The 20,650-nt window shown below is 54.9% G+C and overlaps 2 protein-coding genes across 7 annotated transcripts; both read right to left on the bottom strand.

Annotated features, from left to right (window-relative positions):
- Positions 1-75: 75 nt before the first annotated feature.
- CDK2AP2 (cyclin dependent kinase 2 associated protein 2) lies at positions 76-2,220 on the bottom strand. 4 transcript variants are annotated; one of them, XM_065529354.1, is made up of 4 exons: positions 1,432-2,220; positions 1,174-1,271; positions 947-1,079; positions 76-593 (listed from the first exon to the last, which is right to left on the bottom strand). In XM_065529354.1, exons 2-4 carry the CDS (start codon positions 1,186-1,188, stop codon positions 526-528), a joined length of 216 nt encoding a protein of 71 aa, XP_065385426.1. In that variant the 5' UTR covers positions 1,189-1,271; positions 1,432-2,220; the 3' UTR covers positions 76-525. The 4 variants fall into 4 exon arrangements, with proteins under 4 accessions (XP_065385426.1, XP_005577117.1, XP_005577115.1 ...); XM_005577060.4 differs by having other exon boundaries at positions 1,442-2,220; XM_005577058.3 differs by having other exon boundaries at positions 1,583-2,220.
- Positions 2,221-13,905: 11,685 nt separating this feature from the next.
- On the bottom strand, positions 13,906-19,340 carry CABP2 (calcium binding protein 2). 3 transcript variants are annotated; one of them, XM_074013057.1, is made up of 7 exons: positions 18,251-18,410; positions 17,507-17,681; positions 16,919-16,949; positions 16,018-16,152; positions 15,000-15,109; positions 14,742-14,889; positions 13,906-14,118 (listed from the first exon to the last, which is right to left on the bottom strand). In XM_074013057.1, exons 1-7 carry the CDS (start codon positions 18,304-18,306, stop codon positions 14,093-14,095), a joined length of 681 nt encoding a protein of 226 aa, XP_073869158.1. In that variant the 5' UTR covers positions 18,307-18,410; the 3' UTR covers positions 13,906-14,092. The 3 variants fall into 3 exon arrangements, with proteins under 3 accessions (XP_073869158.1, XP_045228174.1, XP_005577112.2); XM_045372239.2 differs by lacking the exons at positions 17,507-17,681; positions 18,251-18,410 and adding an exon at positions 19,176-19,340; XM_005577055.3 differs by lacking the exon at positions 18,251-18,410 and having other exon boundaries at positions 17,511-17,681.
- Between the last annotated feature and the right edge of the window lie 1,310 nt (positions 19,341-20,650).

Below are 20,650 nucleotides of genomic sequence, written 5' to 3'. Positions count from 1 at the left end.
TAGTCTCCTCTTCCCCTTTCTCTGCCTGGCCCACCCAGGCTTAGCTGAAGAACCAGACCCAGAAAGGCTCAGAGCTGAGAGCACAACTCCAAATCATCTTTTATTAATATAAAAAGGGCATATTTAGCAAAAGACACACAGATAAAAGAGTCACTATGGCTCAGGACACAAGGCAGTGAGGTGCCAGGCCTGAGCCCCTGCTGGGGGAGAAGGACGCTCGGGACAAAGTGGGAGAAGGGCTGGGAAGGGCTGAGCGGTGGGGACCACAGAAAGTTCCGGTGGGCAACACTGTTGGCAGGTCATGGGTGGGACTCATGGGGACCTCGCTGCTAACTCTTGTTGTGGGGGGATGTCCTTAGTGCTGCCACCTGGAGAGCCGCTCCTTGGTTCCTGGAGGGGACCCACCAAGGGACACAGGACAGGAAGCCCAGGATGGTTAGTGCAACTCGGGATGAAGGCCAGGGAGAAGCGGGTGCTCTGCAGTGGCCGGGAAAGGTCCAGACGCTGAGGCCGGGGCGCTTCCTGTTACGTGCGGGCGTTCCGCTCTGTCTCTGCCAGGCACTCTCTGACTAGGGCCCGAGCATGGATGATACCTGGTGGTGGGGTGGGGTCTCAGCAACGCTCCACAGCCCCACCCACTGCCCTCCAGAGGAGGACCCCTGCCTCCCCACTCCCTTTCCCCTTTCAGCAAGAGAAATTCCAAACTAATGACGGCTAGATGAGATTAGAGGTTTGGTTAATCCTCAAGGTTGCCCTGTAGAAGTACAAATTCCCAGGCTCTTCCCTGGAAATGGACGCAATTTCAATTCGATTCAAAACACCTCTCTGGGTAGTAATACTGGCCCTCCTCTAGGCTTGGCTCAGGTGGCCTCCGGATGTCTTTCTTTCCCTAATGGAAGATAGTCCAGTGTCGGTTTCCTAAGCAGGGCGGCCTGGCCTCACTTACCTCTCTTCAGGCGCTCCATGGCGCTCTTGCTGCCAGCATATGTGGGCCGGATCTCTTTGCCCATCTCCTCTATGACTGACAGCAGGTCCGTGTAGGTGCTCTGGGAGCCCTGGGCGCCGGGTGGCTTCATCGCCTATGTCAAAAGAGAACAGGGCAGTGAGCTCAGGCACCTGGCGGGGAGGGGGACTCCAGTCCCCATCCATAAGCAAGCCTTTGGCCCCACTCACCTGCACGTAGCCCATGGAAGGCGGTCCAAAGTCGTTAAACAGCGGTCTAAAAGGAGCGGCGGCTCCTGGCACTGAGCCCGACGGCGACGGGACGCTTCCTGCAGCAACAGGCGCGAGTAAGAGGTCAGCGCGGGGCAGGGACGCCGCCTCCCAGCTTTTCCAAGCCCAGGACCGGGTTCGCCCGATTCCCTCCAAAGGATGCTTCATTCCAGGCTGATCAACTTCAGGGACAAATCCCTCCCACTGCGCTCCACCTACAAGCCCTTACGTGACCACGCCCACTTCACAGGCCAGCAAACTGAGGCTCAGCGAGGGTAGGCGGCAAGCCCAGTATTGCAGAACTCAGGCCGTCTTCTCTTCGAGACCTCGACCGCCCGGCAGGCGAGCAGGGGTGGAGCTGGATCCTCACCTGTAGGGACCGGGGTGCCCGGCCCAGGGGTGCTGGAGCCAGGGGTGCTGCTGGGGGCAGGGGCGATGGGTTTGTAGGACATCCCCAACTCCTGGGCGCGGCGGACGCCAGCCGGCCGCTCCTCGGGGGTTGGCTGCCGGGCCGCTCAGCCGCGCTCTGATTGGCAAGCGGGCTGCACGCCCCTGGTAAATAGAGGTCTGGCCGGAAGGGCGAGCGGGCACGAATGCTCCCTCACTCCCGATTGGTGGGCGAAGATGTCACTCGAGCCTCCTTATTGGCCGAGACCTGCCCCAGCAGGTCGCAACCGCCGCCGATTGGCCTCCGCCTTCCGGACCTCGCACCTGTCTGCTCCGGATTGGGCGGTGGCCACCGCCCTCCGCAATTGGCGAGTTCGCGGCCCGGGCCGGCGCGCTTTCAATCCGATTAGTCCCCAGGCCCTAGAGGCGGGGCCTCGGGAACCCGGACCCGGGGCTGGGCCGCCGGTTCGCGCCGAGGGGGTCTTCCCGGGCGCGGGCGCCACCCTCGCGCCTCACTAGCGCTGCTTCAGACGTCTGCTCCGCTCTGCCCAGTTTCGGCCCAGCAGGGGTTGCTGTCGCCGCTGCCGTGGCCGCTGTCACCGCTGCCGTGCGCGCTTCTCTGCTCCGGGGGCCGAAGGACGCAGGGCTTTGACGTCCCGAGCCCCGCGCCCCACCCCGTGCGCTTTTACGTCACTTTTCACCGGTTCAACACCCTCTCCCCGATCTGCGCATGCGCCCGCCCGAGGCCTGCGTTTGTTCCCATGGCAACGGGCCCTTCATCTATGCCGCCGCGCACCGTTCTTCCTGAGGCTTGGCTTGTCCTCAGGTCCAAGGGCGACCTCAAGGACCCCTTTGCCCTCACCCCCAAGGCCCCGCGCCGCTGCCTCAGTTAGTGATAATGGCCGTAGGGCAAACAGGGATTACTTGTGTGCCGGGCACCGGACCAAATTGGTCAAGAGCACAGACTGGAGCCAACCGCCTGGGTTCGAATCTCAGTACCACCCCCACTAGCGATTTCCCCCAGGCAAGTTTCTCACCTCAGTATGCCTCAGTTTCCCCATCCGTAAAATGGGGAAAATGACAATCTCATTGGGTTGTGTGGATTAAATGAATAGTCATAAAGAGCTTCCTGTCCCACTCCGGGGCCCCCATACCTTTCCACTCCACCACTCAGACCCCTCCCCTCAAATCTCATTCGCCATAAACTTAGACCTCAGACCCTCCTCCACTCACTAACCCTTTCTCCCAGGCTCCTTCCCCAAACTCAGACTTCTCTGGCCTTGTGTACCTTCATGCTCCCAGCTTTGTAGATCTTAATCTCCAGGACAGTCATTCATTCATTCATTCATTCATTCATTCATTCATTCATTCATCCATCCATCCAACAAACATGTTCTGGCCCGGCGCGGTGGCTCACGCCTGTAATCCCAGCACTTTGAGAGGCCGAGGCAGGCTGATCACGAGGTCAAGAGTTCGACCTCGTGATCGAACATGGTGAAACCCCTGTCTCTACTAAAAATGCAAAAATTATCTGGGCGTGGTGGTGGGCACCTGTAATCCCAGCTATTCGGGAGGCTGAGGCAGGAGAATCGTTCAAACAGAAGTTGCAATGAGCCGAGATCGTGCCATTGCACTCCAGCCTGGGTGACAGGGCAAGTCTCCGTCTCAAACAAAAACAAAAACAAAACCCAAGAAACCACACAAAAACCATGTTCTGACTCCCTCCTCCATCTCATGCTTTGTACTGAACCCTGAGGTTAAAGAAATGAACAGGCCATGGCCTCTGTACTCAAGGAGGCCTTATTCTCTGAGACAGTGAAGCAACATCTTCCTTACATTGCAGTAAGTCAGTGGCCACAAGGGAGAACGGGACAGGGTTCATTGGAACTTAGAGGAAGGGCCTGCCGGGTGGCATCACAGAAATATCTCCAGAGCAGGCGGCATTCGAGTAGGTGAGGGTGGAAGCAGAGACCGAGGGGACACTCCAGGTAGAAGGACTGGCATGTGCAAAATCTTAGGAAATGGGAGAGCACAACATGTGCTTGAGAACCAGCCTTTTTCTTTCCTTTTTTTTCTGCCGGAGAGTTCACTGGGAAGTGGAGGTGAAGCCGTGGACATAACCGCAGGGGCAGGAAGGGCACCTTAGGTGACCTGGATGTAAGGAAGCTGAGTTGACCACGGAGTCCAGTGCTTCCCTAACTCCAGCCATTAGGAAAACTACATCAGTTTTGCCATCTATTTAACATTTCCTTTTAATTAATTCACTTTTAAAAATCTTAAATGAAAAGGAAAAGGAATAATGTCCATTTAATCGTGTGCTCACTATTTATAGTTTTCTAATACATATTCAAACTGAACTACTGTTGAAAAGGTGTTGATTAGGTCACCCAAGGACTTCTGCTCCTACCGGTGGCACTGAGGGTGCGTGCCAGAGAAATCTGCTGTGGATAGTAGGTGAAGAGGAGACACTGAAAGTTACACCTTCTTTGGGAACCACCAAGCCCCAACTCCCTCTGTTACAGGAAATGGGTCTGGATCCATATCCCACTAGAGGGTTCTTGGATCTTGCACAAGAAATAATTTAGGGGCTGGGCGCGGTGGCTCAAGCCTGTAATCCCAGCACTTTGGGAGGCCGAGACGGGCGGATCAAGAGGCCGGGAGATCGAGACCATCCTAACACGGTGAAACCCCGTCTCTACTAAAAAAATACAAAAAACTAGCCGGGCGAGGTGGCGGGCGCCTGTAGTCCCAGCTACTCGGGAGGCTGAGGCAGGAGAATGGCGGGAACCCGGGAGGCGGAGCGCTTGCAGTGAGCTGAGATCTGGCCACTGCGCTCCAGCCTGGGCGACAGAGCGAGACTCCGCCTCAAAAAAAAAAAAAAAAAAAAAAGAAATAATTCAGGGCGAGTCCACAGAGTAAAGTGAAAACAAGTTTATTAAGAAAGTAAAGGAATAAAAGAATGGCTACTCCATAGACAGAGCAGCCCTAAGGGCTACTGGTTGCCCATTTTTCTGATTATTTCTTGATGATATGCTAAACAAGGGATGGATTATTCATGCCTCCCCTTTTTAGATCATATAGGGTAACTTCCTGACATTGCCATGGCATCAGTTTACAGATGGGAGTGTAGCAGCGAGGACGACCAGAGGTCACTCTCATCACCATCTTGGTTTTGGTGGGTTTTAGCTGGCCTCTTTACTGCAACCTATTTTATCAGCACGGTATTTATGACCTGTGTCTTGTGCTGACCTCCTGTCTCATCCTATGACTTAGAATACCTTAACCATCTGCAGCCCAGTAGGTATCAGCCTCATTTTACCCAGCTCCTATTCAAGATGGAGTTGCTCTGGTTCAAACGCCTCTGACATTTCCACACCTTAGACCTTCCTACTTTCTCCACTGCCCATCATATTAGTCACTGCAGCCTTGACCTCCTGGGCTCAAACAATCCTCTTGCCTCAACCTCTCAAAGCGCTGGGATTACAGGCAAGAGCCACTGGCCTAATTCCACAAACAAAACAAAATGCCATAGACTGGGTGGCTTAAACAACTAAAATTTATTTTCTCATGGTTCTGGAGGCTGCAAGTTTGAGATCAGGATGCTAGCACAGTTGGTTTCTGGTGAGGGCTCTCTTCCTGGCTTGTAAATAGCCACCTTCTGGCTCTGTCTTCATATGTGCTCCTTGGTGCAGAGAGAAAGAACAAGCTTTCTAATATCTCTTCTTATAAGTGCATCAATCCTGGAAGCTGGGCAGGAGGTGCAAGACTGTAATCTCAGCTACTTGGGAGACTCACATGGAAGACTTGATTGAGCCTAGGAGTTTGACTCCAGCCTGGGCAACATAGTGAGATCCCACATCTAAAAAACAGAAGGGCCAGGCTTGGTGGCTAACTCCTGTAATCCCAGCGCACTGGGAAGCTGAGGTGGGAGGATTGCTTCAAGACCAGCCTGGGCAACATAGTGAGACCCTGTCTCTACAAAAAATACAAAAATTAGCTGGGTGTGCTGGCAGATGCCTGTAGTCCCAGTTACTTGGGAGGCTGTGGTGGGAGGATTGCTTGAGCCCAGGAGGTTGAGGCTGCAGTGAGCCTTGATTGTGCAACTGTATTCCAGCCTGGGCAACAGAGCAAGACCCTAGCTCAAAAAAAGAAAAGTGAAAAAACGAAAAAAAAGGACACTAATCCTATCAAATCAGAGCCCTACCCTTATGGCCTCATTTAACCTGAATTACTTCCTTAGAGGCCTATCTCCAAACACAGCCACACTAGGAGTTAGGCTTCAGCATATGAATTTTGGGGAGACACAAACATTTAGTCCATAACACCTATGTTTGGGGGAAGGGATTTGCTTGGGAGGTGCCTGAGGAGTTTAATCTTGAATTTATTTATTTATTTATTTATTTATTTTTGAGACAGGGTCTTACCCTGTCACCCAGGTTTGAGTGCAGTGGTGCAAACATGGCTCACTGCAGTCTTGACCTCCTGGGCTCAAGGAATCCTCCTGCCTCAGCCTCCCAAAGTGCTGGGATTACAGGCGGGAACCACTGGCTTGGCCCTACAGCAGGTTCAGATGTCCCTCCTCCTTGGAGCAGTGGGCTATGGCAGGAGGGGCACAGAGTTCTCTGAGAGGGGTGGGTGGTAACAACTGTGGCCTATCTTAGAGAGAGGACTCTGTCTAACTCGAGGGAAGGTAGCACAGGTTCCTTGGTACAACGCTTCAGGGGCTCCCCTCTGGTCTCAGCCCTCAGACCCAGAGCTCATCCCCTGGATTTTGCAGCCTTTAACCATTGCAACCTCCAAATCAGAAGTTGCAAAGTGGGGCCCACCCATCTATGGGCTAAATTCAGCCCATAGATGGGCTCTCATTGGCTTGCCTAGTGAATTAAAACTTCATTTTAGTGACCAGCATTGTATTTCTATACAATCCTTTCAACTTTTTTCGTATGTTTGAAAGTTTTTTATTTTGAGACGGTAGACTTGTTGTGTCGCCCAGGCTAGAGTGTAGTGCCTTGATCTCGGCTTACTGCAACCTCTGCCCCCTTGGGTTCAAGCGATTCTTGTGCTTCAGCCTCCGGAGTAGCTGGGACTACAGGCGTGTGCCACCACACCTGGCTAATTTTTGTATTTTTAGTAGAGATGGGGTTCGCCATGTTGGCCAGGATAGTCTTGAACTCCTGACCTCAGGTGATCCACCTGCCTTGGCTTCCAAAGTGTTGGGATTACAGGCGTGAGCCATGGCGACCAGCCAATTTATTTATTTATTTAGAGACGGAGTCTTGCTCTGTCACCCAGGCTGGAGTGCAGTGGCGAGATCTCGGCTCCCTACAACCTCAACCACCTGGGTTCAAGCGATTCACCTGCCTCAGCCCCCCGAGTAGCTGGGATTACAGGTGTGCACCACCACGCCTGGCTAATTTTTTTGTATTTTTAGTAGAGTCAGGTTTTCACCATGTTGGCCAGGCTGGTCTGGAACTCCTGATCTCAAGTGATCCACCCGCCTTGGCCTCCCAAAGTGCTGGGATTGCAGGTGTGGAGCCACCATGCCAGGCCTGTTTGAAAAGTTTTGCAATAAAATGTTGAAAAATCAATGGATGGGCCGAGCACGGTAGCTCATGCCTGTAATCCCAGCACTTTGGGAGGCCGAGGTGGGTGGATCACGAGGTCAGGAGATCAAGACCATCCTGGCTAACACAGTGAAACCCTGTCTCTGCTAAAAATACAAGAAATTAGCCAGGCATGGTGGCGCACGCCCATAGTCCCAGCTACTGGGGAGGCTGATGCAGGAGAATCTCTTAAACCTGGGAGGCGGAAGTTGCAGTGAGCCGAGATTGTGCCATTACACTCCAGTCTGGGTGACACAGCGAGACTCCGTCTCAAAAAAAAAAAAAAAAAAAAAAAAAAAAAAAGAATGAATGAACAAGGAGATACCGCTACATTCTTGTTAGAATGGCTACAATCTAAAACCTGACAATGTCAGTTGCTGGCAAGGGTGTGGAGCAGCAGAGACTTGCATTTACTGTGGGTAGGGATGCAGAATGGTACAGCCATTTCGGAAGATGGTTTGGTTGCTTCTTCCAAAAGTAAACATAGACTTACTCTATGATCCAGCAGTTGTGTTCCTGGGTGTTGACCCAACTGATTTGAAAATGTATGACCACACAAAAACATGTGCATGTTTATAGCAATTTTATAATCTCCAAAACTAGAAGCAATGAGATGCCCTTTTTTTTTTTTTTTTTTTTGAGACGGAGTCTCGCTCTGTCACCCAGGCTGGAGTGCAGTGGCCAGATCTCAGCTCTCAGCTCACTGCAAGCTCCGCCTCCCGGGTTCCCGCCATTCTCCTGCCTCAGCCTCCCGAGTAGCTGGGACCACAGGCGCCGCCACCTCGCCTGGCTAATTTTTTGTGTTTTTAGTAGAGACGGGGTTTCGCCGTGTTAGCCAGGATGGTCTCGATCTCCTGACCTTGTGATCCGCCCGTCTCGGCCTCCCAAAGTGCTGGGATTACAGGCTTGAGCCACCGCGCCCGGCCGAGATGCCCTTTAATAGATGAATGGGGTCGGGCGCGGTAGCTCATGCCTGGAATCCCAGCACTTTGGGAGGCCAAGGCAAGTGGATCACCTGAGGCCAGGAGTTCGAGACCAGCCTGACCAACATGGTGAAACCCCTTCTCTACTAACAATACAAGAATTAGCCGGCCATGATGGTGGGTGCCTATAATCCCAGCTACTGGGGAGGCTGAGGCAGGAGAATCCCTTGAACCCAGGAGGCAGAGGTTGCAGTGAGCCGAGATTGCGCCACTGTACTCCAGCCTTGCTGACAAAGTGAGATGCCGTCTCAAAAAAAAAAAAAAAAAAAAAAGGTGAATGGATAAACAAACTGACATATCCATACAATAGAATATTATTGGGCAATGAAAGGAAATCACCTATCTAGCCATGAAAAGACATCGATAAATCTTAAATGCGTATTGCTAAATGAAAGAAGTCAGTCTGAACAAGTCACATACTGTATGATTCCAATTCTATGACATTCTAGAAAAGGGAAAACTATACAGAAGTTGAACAGACCATTGATTACTGGGGCCTGGGGTAGAGGGAGTAGGACTGAATAGGTGAGGCATAGGGGCATGAAACTCTTCTGTATAAGGAAACTTCTTGTTTTTGTGTGTGTGTTTTTTTGAGACAGAGTCTCACTCTGTCGCCCAGGCAGGAGTGCAGTGGCACAATCTCAGCTCACTGCAACTTCTGCCACTCGGGTTCAAGCGATTCTCCTGCCTCCGCCTCCCCAGTAGCTGGAACTACAAGTGCACGCCACCATGCCTAGCTAGTTTTTGTATTTTTAATAGAGATGGGGTTTCACCATGTTGGCCAGACTGGTCTCGAACTCCTGAACTCGTGGTCCACCTGCCTTGGCCTCCCAAAGTGCTGGGATTACAGGCGTGAGCCACTGCGCCTGGCCAACTTTTTGTGTGTTTTTTTTGATTCAGGGTCTTGCTCTGTTGCCCAGACTGGAGTGCGGTGGTGTGATCGTGGCTCACTGCCGCGTCCAACTCCTGGGCTCATGCAATCCTCCTTCCTTGGCTTCCCAAAGTGGATTACAGGCGTGAGCCACGGTGCCCGGCTGAGTAAACTTTAATGTATGCAAATTTAAAAAAATTAATCTTGGAGGTCAGCGGATCCCAGGATGGAATGCAGAATGCAACCAAAGAAACTAGCTATATTACAAATGTATGCAACAACCTCACTGTAGGGGCTGGGGGAATAAGGTGCTGACCTAGAAATAAGGGAGTCTGTAAGACTAAATGCAAAAGGAACTGCACATAAGCACCGCACTGGAGTTGAAAAAGTGGTGTCCCACAGGAGTATGGGTTAACAGTTCCAAAACCACTGCACATGTAGCTGGAACTGAACAATGAAGTAAACAGAGGATGGATGATGGGGGTCACTGTTGGAATGAAAAGTTACAGATAAGCAAGTGGGGTGGCTAGAATGATCCATGTGGTAATGGACTGGAGTTGGAAGCATCAGGATGAACTCATGTGCGGCTTAACAGAGATTCAGTTGCTTACGTACAGGAACATTTATAAATGTCTGTATACACAGAATAGAATGCACACACACACATATCTCCTCATGTTATCAGCAGAGAAGACCTGGAAACAATTGTCCCTCCCTGCCCCACACCCACTAGCAACAAGCACCCAGTGTAGTGTCCAGATCTTGGTTTCTTTTCCTTTTCTTTTCTTTTCTTTTCTTTTCTTTTTTTCTTTTTTTTTTTTTTTTTTGAGATGCAGTCTCTCTCTGTCACCCAGGCTGGAGTGCAGTGGTGGGATTTTAGCTTACTGCAACCTCCATCTCCCGGGTTCAAGCCATTCTCCTGCTCTGGGGCGGGGCATGGTGCCTCCTGAGTAGCTGGGATTACAGGCACCTGCCACCACGCCCGGCTGACTTTTTGCATTTTTTAGTAGAGGCAGGGTTTCACCGTGTTGGTCAGGCTGGTCTTGAACTCCTGACCTCAAATGATTTGCCTGCCTTGGCCTCCCAGAGTCCTGGGATTACAGGTGTGAGCCACTGTGACCGGCCCCTGCCCCCATTTTTTTTTTTAAAGAGTGACAGGGCTTCGCTCTGTTGCCCAGGATGCAGTGTAGTGGACTGGGCACTATCCTAGTTCACTGAAGCCTTGAACACCCAGGGACAAGTGATCTTCCTGTTTCAGCCTTCCAAGTAGCTGGAACTACAGGCGCACACTACTACACCTGGCTAATTTTTAAAATTTCTTTGTAGAGATGGGGTCTCACTATGTTGCCCAGGCTGGTCTTGAACTCCTGGGCTCAAGTGATCCTCCCACCTTGGTGTCTCAAAGTATAGGAATTACAGGCATTAGGCACAATGCCCCACCCCAGATCTTGGTGTCTAATACCATTCTCCACTAAAATGAACCAGGGCTCCTTGGAGAAATGACTGATTCTGGGACGGGGCAGGAAATATACCAAATAATCCTGGAGCAGCTTGTAGTGCCAAAACGTAAAAAGTGCTAAAAACAAACATACACAATGATGGGAACACAAAGCCAATTGAAAGACTTCCTATGGATCGATCTATCTATCTATCTATCTATCTATCTATCTATCTATCTATCTATCTATCTATCATCAATCATCTACCGAGATCTCCTATTGTTCTGTTTCTCTGGAGAACCCTGACTAATATATAGGGGACTCCGGGCATGTGGTATTGGGAAACCGTCTGTGCTATCTTCACAGTCATTCTGTAAGCCTACAGCTCTTTTGTTTGTTTGTTTATTTATTTATTTATTTTGAGATGAATCTCACTCTGTTGCCCAGGCTGGAATTCAGTGACACAATCTTGGCTCACTGAAACCTCTGTCTCTCAAGTTCAAGCAATTCTCCTGCCTCAGTCTCCTGAGTAGCTGGGATTACAGGCGCCTGTCATTACGCCTGGCTAATTTTTGTATTTTTGGTAGAGTCAGGGTTTCACCATGCTGGCCAGCTGATCTCAAACTCCTGACCTCAGGTGGTTCACCCGCCTCAGCCTCCCAAAGTGCTGAGATTACAGGCATGAGCCGCTGTACCTGGCCTAAATCAGAAGATCTTATAGCTTGCGGCTGCTCTGACTGGCAAGAGTCAGAGGAGTTGGGCAGCAGGTGCCCCCTGTAGCAGGGGCAGGGGTTCTGGACTCGCCGTAGTTTCAACCCTTCCCACTGTTCCTTCCCCAGCCCACTGCAGCCTCAATCTCACAGGCTTAAGGGATCCCCTGCTCCAGCTGCTGTCTGTTGGGAGGTGTGTGTGAGATTTGGGGGAGCTGGGAGCACTTCTTTTGCCAGCAGACACATTGCCCCGATTCAGACACTACACAGCCACTCCCAGTTCTCCAGCCACAGAGCCTGCCAGGCTGAGGCCTGGGGAGGTGGTGGGAGGCTGACCCTGAGTGGGGTTCTGATTTCCCTCTTCCTCATGGCCATCACTACCCCTCAGCCCCTGCAGCAGGGACAGACATCTTCTCAGGCAGCAATACCATCTGTACCAGCCGTGAGGGTGGTGGAAGGAAGGGTGGGAGTGTGGACCCTGGCTCCCAGAGAAGCCACTGAGCCTGGGGCAACTTATCCTTATCCCCAGTTCTGCCAGATTGGCAGAGGTGATTACCTAATTGAGGATTAAGGATTAATTGAGATCTGCCAGGAGAGTGGTGCTGAGGCCCCTGCAGCCAGCTCTAGCACCTCGGCATCCAGTCTCCAGAATGCACAGGGTGCATCTCCAGGCCGCCTGCCTGCTTTGCCCCAGGGCCATCTTGTTGGCAGGTGCCATGTGAGGACCAGGCACAGGCGCTGGGAGCTTTCACCCCTTCGTGACGAGGAAGGACCGGGCTTGTTTGCTCCCACCAGGCAGGAGCTGCAGATGAGGCCTGTGCCATAGCTAGAAGAGGCCGAGATCTGGCCTGGGCCTGTCCTGACCCTGAGGCGCCCTCCATAGTTGGCGCTGTGGTTTCAGAGTCCCCGGGCCTGGGTGCAAGTCCCACCGCCCTTCATCCTGACTGTGTGTGGCTTGATGCACAGGACGGGTCCTGTGTCCTCCTGGAGCCTCTGTGCAGGCAGCGGCCCTGGATTAACCTGGGGGTAATGGAAAGTCATGGCCAGGTCCTGAACAGGGGTGTGACAAAACGCAAGTGGCATTTTAGGAAGAATAACCTGGCAGTGTGTGGGGATAGAGGGCAGTGAGGCCACGTGGTCTCTAGCAGATCACTTAGACTTGGTGCTATTGTTTATGTTATTTTTAGTTAAAAAAGTGTTTTTTAGAGACATGGTTTTGTTCTGTTGCCCAGGCTGGAGTGCAGTGGTGCAATCATATAGTTCACTGCAGCCTCGACCTCCTGGGTTCGCGTGATCCTCCCACCTCAGCCTCCCAAGTAGCTGGGACTACAGGCATGCACCACCACACCTGGCTAATTTTTGCTTTATTTTTGTAGAGATGGGGTCTCGCTCTGTTGCCCAGGCTGGTTTCAAATTCCTGGCCTCAAAGTGCTGGAGTTGCATTCATGAGCCACTTCACACGGCCCTCGTGCTATGGCCTTGATGTTTGTGTCCCTCCAAAATGCATGTTGAAACTCAATCCCCAATGGAACAACAGTAAGGGGTGGAGCCTTCAGAAGATGATTGGACCACAAGGGCTCTGCCCTTATGGATGGGATTAGTGCCTTATAAAAGGGCTGGGGGTGGCGGTGGGGTGGGGGGAGTAGCCAGGCCCTCATGCCCTTCCTGCCTTTCTGCTACGTGAGGCATCCTCTGGAGGAAGCAGCTCAAGGCACCATCTTGGAAGCAGAGGCCTGGCCCTCTGCAGACACCCAACTGCCCGCACCTTGACCCTGGGCTTCCCAGCCTCCATAACTGTGAGCAATAAATTCACGCTGTTTATAAAATACCAGTCTAAGGTATGTTATTATGGCAGCAGGAACAGACGAGGGCACTCAGCCCGTCAATTTCTTCAATCTGGAAAATGGGGCCCTGAAGACTGGGGTATGCTATCGGTGTCCGGGGTCCTCCAGGGGGAAGATACTGAGATGGAGTTAGGGAGGAAGGTAAAGGGGGAGGAAGCAGGACTGGGCAGGCAAGCCTCTCATTCCACACTGATCTGTCTGCCTTGGCTGCCCCAAAGGGGAGCTCGGAGCAAAGACTGCCCATTAGAGGAGCCTTGCATTAGGGAGAAATGTCCAGGTCCTGGTTCCCCACGCTGTGCTCAGTTAGTGGCTGGGGGCTCCCTGGAGGAGTGAGGTGTCAGCCCAAAAGCTGAGGTGTCTCCTGAAGGGGCCAGTGGCTGAGCCCTTCTGCTAACTCACCCACTCTATCCTCTAAGTTGAACTGCACGTTCTTGAGGGGAGCTCTGAGCAGTGTGCCTCCAAGGCTACTGCAGGAAAAGTGACATCAAGCTTGGGAAAAGTCTTTCTGCGGTACTTTCTCCACGCTCAAATGTCATCATGGAGCTAGCAGGAGCTGTTCTCAGGATACACGGCAGGAAATGTGGGGGCCAACACACGCCTGAGCTCGGGACAAGAAGGCTCTGTTTACTGGCTAGGGATGTTTCCTGACGCTTGCTCTGGGCCGGGTCCAGGATCCAGAGAGGAAGAAGAGAGGGTCCCCATCTTCCTGAAGCTCACAATGGAAGGGATTTATGATCCAAGAGGACAGTCCCGGTCCTTGATTTCGGGGGCCAAATACTGGAGCCTCCAGGATGAGCAAGTGAGAAGCAAAAGCCATCTCCCCAGGCTTGGAGATATTTTACTGTCAGAGAGACAGAGACGAGGCCAGGCAGCTTTATTGGAGAAGTGGTGGTGGGGGTGAAGGCAGGCAAGGGCGCTGCACACAGGTGGGATGGGGAGGAGAGCGGTGTCCCTGCTGGAGGCGATGGGCTTCAAAGAACATGCTGGTGGGCAGAGGCTGTGGTCCTTGAGTCCTGTCTGCTGCCTCCAGCTTCTGTACAGGCTCACCGAGACATCATTCGCACAAACTCTGCCAGGACGAAGCCAGGGTTTTGGGTCTGTTCTCTGGACTGCACTAGGAGTGAAGACCATCTGCAGGCCTTGGGGCAGGTGGGAGTGTGGTTGAGGGGAGGGTCTTCAAGGGCATCCTCTGGATCTGATAGGGAATAGGTCTCAGGGCCAGGAAGAGGGGGCTTTGTCTTATGGGGGAAAAAACAAACCCTTGTAATGGAACTTGTTTTCCTTTTTGCTTTGACAGGTAGGAAGCTCAGGAGCAACTCTGGGGCCTACTTATGGGAATGCATTTCCACATAGTAATTTTCCTTGGCTTCTATTATTATTGAATCATTTTTCCCCTTTATGGAAATGCAGCATAGAGGAAGAGCTGGGTTCTGGATCAGGCTGCCCAGATTCAAATCTTGGCTCCATCTACCTGCTTTTGCTTAGTGCCTAGGCTTTCCTGAGAATGGACTTTCTTCTCCTGCCTATGGGGATAACAATTCCTTCCTCTCGGGTTCTGCATGATGATTAACTAGGAGAGGACATTGGGGTGCGTGGCACACGGTCTAGTGCACAGTGGTGATGCTTGCTGTGCGGTTTCTTATCTGCTAGGAGCCTTCCAGGGCGTGTGTTGCTACGTGCGGCAGGGGGTACCTTCGAAGTCGACCAGGCCGTCCCCATTGAGGTCCACGTCCTGGAGGATCTCCTCCACCTCCCGCTGGCTGAGGCGCTCCCCCAGCAGGGCCTTGAGGGCCGCCCGGAGCTCGCCCACGCTGATGCGGCCGTCCCCGTTGGTGTCGAACTGTGGCGGCGTTGGTCGTGGCGTCTGGTCACTGACAGTCATTCACACGCGCAGCCCCTCACTCACGGCAGACACGCAGCCCCGCCCGCCCTCAGCCCCAGTGGCCGCACCTCCCGGAAGGCGTCCCGCAGCTCCCGGACGCCGATCATGTCTGCAGTCTCTGCCAGCAGCTTGGGGCCCATCAGCTCCACGAAATCTTCAAAGTCCACCTTCCCGCCACCTGGAGGTCCCGTCCATTACAGACCCAGGGCACCAGAGACCCCTGCCCCGCCCCTGGCTCTCCCTCCTCTGCCCTCTGCCTTTCCTTCGTGAATGGATCCTTTCCTCCCTCTGCATCTGAAGCCTGGGTCATCTATATTTCCCAATGGGAATCGCCCTCCAAACAAGGCACAGATTTGGCCAAAGGTGAAAGGAAAACCACGCTCAAAACTTCTTGGGCGGGGCGCGGTGGCTCACGCCTGTAATGCCAGCACTTTGGGAGGCTGAGGCGGGCGAATCACCTGAGGTCAGGAGTTCCAGACCAGCCTGACCAACATGGTGAAACCCCGTCTCTACTAAAAATACAAAAATTAGCCGGGCGTGGTGGCGGGTGCCTGTAATCCCACCTACTCGGGAGGCTGAGGCAGGAGAATTGCTTGAACCCAGGAGGTGGAGGTTGCAGTGAGCTGAGATAGCGCCATTGTCACTCCTAAGTGACAGAGCAAGACCCCATCTCAAAAAAAACAAAAACAAAAACAAGAAACCCAAAACAACAACAACAACAACAACAACAACAACAACAACAACAACAACAAAACCCCCCAAAAAACTTCTTGGAACTTTCCTTAATTTTCCTGAAGAGTTCGGTTGGGTTCAAGTCCTGGCTCCAAGGAACTTGCTGTGTGACCTTAGACAAGTCCCTTAACCATTCAGTTGCCTCATTTGCAGAATAGGAATCACAGTCCATGCTGTGCCCACCTCCTAGAGGCGGGTGAGATTCTCCAGGGGCAGAGAGCTTGCCTTGAGAATGACCAAGGTCATGGGCTCTGGGAACAGCCTGTGCAGTCACCTCTGTATCTGGGTTTGGCTTCCTGGGCCCAGCCAGGGCATCTGGAGGACTAGGGATGGGGACAGGCTCGAGGCACATACTGATTTGTTGTGAGATCTCGATGAGCTCCATCTCGGTGGGCATGTAGCCCAGGGTCCGCATGCAGGCACCCAGCTCCCGGCAGCCGATGTAGCCGTCCCGGTCTCTGTCAAACTCCTGGAAGGCGACCTGCAGCTCTGCCAGGCAGGGTGGGGTCAGTCCTTCCCCCATATCCCCCTGATCCTGGCCTGGACCCACCTACCCTTCTCCCTTGGTCTAACCATCCCTCCTTCTGAACGTCAGATTCTCTTTGCTGCCTCAGGGCCTTTGAACATGCTGTTCCTGTTATTTGTTCTTTCAGCAAGTATTTGAAGAGTATCTACTATGTGCCAAGCTCTGCTCTAGGCACTGGGGATACAGCAGTGAAATTTTTCAAAAAGAAAGAAAGAAAGTGGGGGAAACAAATCACGACCGCTTGGAGATGTGGTCTTTTGTCACCTACTAAAGGAGGACATCCCTTTACATGTGGCCTCCCCAGCCCGTTTTTTCCTTTCCTGGAAAGCACGTTCACAATTTATACTTGTAGCCGACTAACTGACGTTGATCTCCAGAGGGCACAGGCCATATCTGCCTAGCCGGCCATGTTTCCCAGTGCTTAGCCAGGGCCAGGCACACAGTGGGCACCCAGGAAGTGTCAGCTGAATGAGCAAATATAAAAGAGGCCCTGTCACCTGCCTGGTGAGTGAGACCAAGAAATGACAGCTGGGTGGGGGTCTGTCATCCCCTCCCTGCTCAGGCTTGTCCCCATTTCCCTGAACCAGTGCCCTGTAGCCTTCTTGCCCCTACCTCCTCCTGGAAACACTGAGGCCCCCACCTGATGCCCCCCCAACCCTATGTCCCCACCCTATGCCCCCCCATGCCCACCTCCCCTCCAGGGAACCAGTTCCTTCTCCAACCCTTTACCTTCAATCTCCTCGGGCCGCAGCTCCCGGTCCTGAAGGGCACAGAGGGGTTAGGAATTCCCCGCTCCTCCTGATGGCTGTGCCCTTCCTTCTTGCTTCTCAGGGCTCCCCACCCAGCCCCACACTGCAACACGCACACGAAGGGCCTGTGTCTGTCTGACTGCTCAGCCCTGGTTCCCACCTAGTTCTGCTCACTGGCCTGGGCGACCAGGTGCCCCCTTCCCTGCTTCTGGCCTAGGTCACTCCTCGGGCCGTCCCCACCTACTCCGTCACCCTCTTCTGGGGCAGGGTGCTCCCTTTGCTGGTGGTGGATCTGGGGTTTGGGCAGAACCTCAGACTTGGTCCCGCCAGCCTCAATGTCACTGTTGATTTCTTCCGTTTCTGGGGTCATTGCGCTCTCCTCTCTCTGCACCCCCACCCCAGATCTGTGTGCCTTTGCTCTGACGTCCCCACTCAATCCTCTTCCCCCCAGCTCCAGGAGAGGCAAAGCGAGGCGCAAGGGCAGGTGGGCTGGCAGGTGAGGGGCAAGGGCAGGCAGGCTGGCGGGACAGCGGTAAGGGCAGGCAGGCTGGCAGGTGGGTGGCCGTACATACGAGTTGGGTGGCAGCAATGCTGGGCCGCAGGAAGATGCAGGCAGGCCCCACCAGGCTGTTGAGCACTGAGTAGCCCTGGATGCCTGGCCTGGGGGCCCCCTGCTCCTTGGGGCTGGAGCTGGGGCTGGGGCAGGAGCCCCTTGGTGGGGAGCCGAGCCACTGCCAGGGGTCCTGCAGCAGAGCCGGCCATGAGCTGGGGCAGTGGCCACCAAGCTCCAGGCCTGATGGCCCTCCCCACTCCTCTCACCAGCTGCTCCTGCCTTTGGAGCCCAGCACGGGACAGTAGGGAAGGGGCTGGGGGGTAGAGAGAGGACCCTCACCCGTGAGCACTTTAGGCAGAAAGGGTCCGTCCTCTAACTGTTCTATTGGGCAAACTGAGGACCAGAAAAGGCAAGAGACTTGGCCAAGGCCACTGAGAGAGCCAGCGGCAGAAAGGGACCTTGTGCCCAGCTCTGTCTCCTAGATGGAGGCTGGCTAGCAGAGAGTGGGGACCTGCAGCCAGGGTGGGGCAGCTGGATGGGCAGCTGGGGGATCTGGTGAGCCTGGCAGGGAAGACCCAGCGGTCTGTGGGAGCCAAGATCAGGGTGGCCAGAGGCTGTGACTTCCAGGAAAAAAAATCTCCACCTGGGGCAGTGGGCAGCCCCCAACCCCGCCCGGCCCTCACAGGGCTCTGCCCATCCCATCTGACCCTCAAGGTCCATTCCGGCCTCCTGGCCTGGGCTCTCCCCTGACCCTCCTACCTTAGGGCCCCGGCGCCGGGGCCTCTTGGCACAGTTCCCCATGGGCCCTGAACCATGCCAGGCCTGGAACCCCGGGGGTGGCCCAGGCTGGGCCTCAGCGGATGCTGCTGCCTGCGGACTCCTGCCAGCCCCCAGCTGCTCCCGGTGAGAGCCTGGGAGTACTGCCGGGGATTTTCCCGGGGTTTTGTGGGGAAGATCGGGGGCGGGTGGGCAGGCGGGGGACCTGGGCCCGGGGCTTGGGTCCTAATCCGGGATTATCTTTGAACGTCTCCGCTGCTGAGGGGGGCCACTTGGGCCCAAGGCCCCCTGGAGAGCACGGATGCCCCAGACTGCGTCCTGAGGGTCTTCCAGACACCCCTTCTCCAGCACCCTCCCCCAAGCCCTGCCTCTAATCTCTCCCAATCAGGGGAGGTTTAATGTCTTCAGAAGCAGGGCTGGGTCCCAGGAGGAGGAAGGCAGGCGCACAGTGTGCCAGGGTGGGCCGTGCCCTCCGAATGGCACAGATGCCGGTTAGTATGGACACGCAGGCCCTCCCACACTGCCTCTCAGAAAGAGGAAGCCACTTGGCCCAGCCCAGGAAGCTCCTGCCTCTCTCTGCCAGGACCCCAGCTGGGCCCTGGGCTCCTCACCTGGGGGGGGCCCACTTGCTTGCCCTTGGCACCCCCTGCCTGGACTGGTGCCCCGCCCTTGGATGAGGAGCAGAAGGGAACCGCCTTGGTGTGTGGGCAGTGGCAGGGCTCGGCGAGGGCGGAGATTGGGAAGGGAAGCCACCCCAGCCCTGACGACCTGAGAGACTCCCCCACTGGCCTCGGCCTCCAGGTCCCCTCCCTGGACTGAGTCCCGGGTCTGTCCTCTGGGGTCCCCGGTTGGGGTGTGGGGTCCCTGCTGTTCGCTCCTGGTCCCCTCACACCCCTGCCCGCATTACCTGCCCGTAGGCTGCCTGCACCTGGGCCTCGAGCTCCCGGAGGAGCGCTCGTCGCTGGGTGGCTGGTGGGCTGCCAGGGGCCCGGCTGGTTCCTGGAGTGCCCTCAGAGGGGTTGGGGTCTCCCGTTGGGAGGCTGCCCTCTGCTGGGTCCTGGGGCTGGGCCATGGAGATGAGGGCTTGGTACTTCCTCCTGGCTGAGGGACGCTGCTCCCCTCCGGCCTCCCCAGTCCTGTGGGAGAGTGGCCTTGTGGGCAGCTGCAGGTGTGGCCCAGGTCCCTGCTGCTCTTCTTTCTGTCCCTTCCTCCATAAACTGGGAGAACCCCATGTCCCCAGAGTCTCCCAGAGTCTCATATCCTCCCTAGCTCCCCGTGGCCCCTCGTGCGGCCCTGTCAGCCTGGTGAACCCCTCATGCTGGTCACAGACTGTGCCCGGGGCTCCACCGGATCACCCTTGCGGCCCCGGTGGCCGGCCCTCCCGCTTGCCTGTGGCTTCCTCCCCGCAGCCTTCTGCCTCCATCTCTGGCTCACGGGTCCCCTGCTGCCCCACACACCCTCCTTGCTCACTTTCCATCTCACCCCTGCCCCTCTCTGCCCCCTGTGCCTCTGTGCCTGTGTTGCCTGCAGCCCAGTCTCCATCCCCTCTGACCCGCCACCATCTCTCAGTCTGGGTCCAGTGGTGTCTCTGCCGTCTCTGACCCACTCAGCCCGTCTCTCTAATGGCTCCTTCCCTCTGTTGCTGCAAGAACTTTCTTGCATTGGTCCGTCTTTCTGTCTGTCCTTCCTTGTTCTTCTTATTCTCCCCACCATCCCGCTCCCAGGAGAGCTCCCGAATTCTGGAAAGGCCTTCCCCACCTCCCCAGCCCAGAGCCCCAGGGTCCCTCTGTGCTGCCCACCTCCCTGCCTCCCTCCCTCCTTCCCAGTGTCCCTCTGTGCTAGCCCCTCTCTCCTCCCCAGGGTCTCCCTGCACTGCCAACCCTCCTCCCTCCTCCCCAGGGTCCCTCTGTACTGCACCCTGCCTCCCTCCCTCCTCCCCAGGGTCCCTCTGCATTGCCCACCTCCCTGCGTCCTGCCAGGACCTCCACCTGGTCCTGCTGACCTTCAACCTCTTGCTTCTCAAGGAAAACGGGTGGAGGTGAGCCGGGCAGCCCCTGCTGGCCTCTTAGGCTTCCTTGCCATGCCCCCAGCCCACTCCCCACCCAACTGCCCACTCTTCAACTCCCAGAATGAGGTCATCATCCTGCCCCAGTTCCATTCCAGGTCCCTCATGATTTATTCACCTGCCCCCCACACTGGCCTTTGTCCAAGGGAACCAGATCCCACTAGGTGCTGCCACCTGAGCTGGTGGCTCTGGCCTCTCTCGGCCACACACGGCCATCCATTCATGTATTCCCTCAGCAAACAGCTGATGCTGGCTGGGCCAGCTGCTGGGGCTATATGACAGACCCCATCTGTGTAGAGAAGCCCACTCTCAGGCAT

Source organism: Macaca fascicularis, chromosome 14 (assembly GCF_037993035.2).
Source record: "Macaca fascicularis isolate 582-1 chromosome 14, T2T-MFA8v1.1".
NCBI classification, from domain to species: domain Eukaryota; kingdom Metazoa; phylum Chordata; class Mammalia; order Primates; family Cercopithecidae; genus Macaca; species Macaca fascicularis.
Note: the sequence above shows the minus strand (reverse complement) of the source record. Positions and strands in the feature narration are given on the sequence as shown.

Excerpts from the sequence above, each read along its gene's own strand:
- CDK2AP2 (XM_005577057.4), bottom strand. The coding sequence starts at position 1,380 with ATGAAGCATCCTTTGGAGGGAATCGGGCGAACCCGGTCCTGGGCTTGG. Across the intron at positions 1,080-1,173 it reads CTTCCATGGGCTACGTGCAG|GCGATGAAGCCACCCGGCGC; the intron begins GTGAGTGGGGCC and ends CTTTTGACATAG. Across the intron at positions 594-946 it reads CATGGAGCGCCTGAAGAGAG|GTATCATCCATGCTCGGGCC; the intron begins GTAAGTGAGGCC and ends CCCCACCACCAG.
- CABP2 (XM_074013057.1), bottom strand. The coding sequence starts at position 18,306 with ATGGTTCAGGGCCCATGGGGAACTGTGCCAAGAGGCCCCGGCGCCGGG. Across the intron at positions 17,682-18,250 it reads CCCGGCGCCGGGGCCCTAAG|GACCCCTGGCAGTGGCTCGG; the intron begins GTAGGAGGGTCA and ends GCTCTGCTGCAG. Across the intron at positions 16,950-17,506 it reads TGCTGCCACCCAACTCGTAT|GACCGGGAGCTGCGGCCCGA; the intron begins GTACGGCCACCC and ends TGTGCCCTTCAG.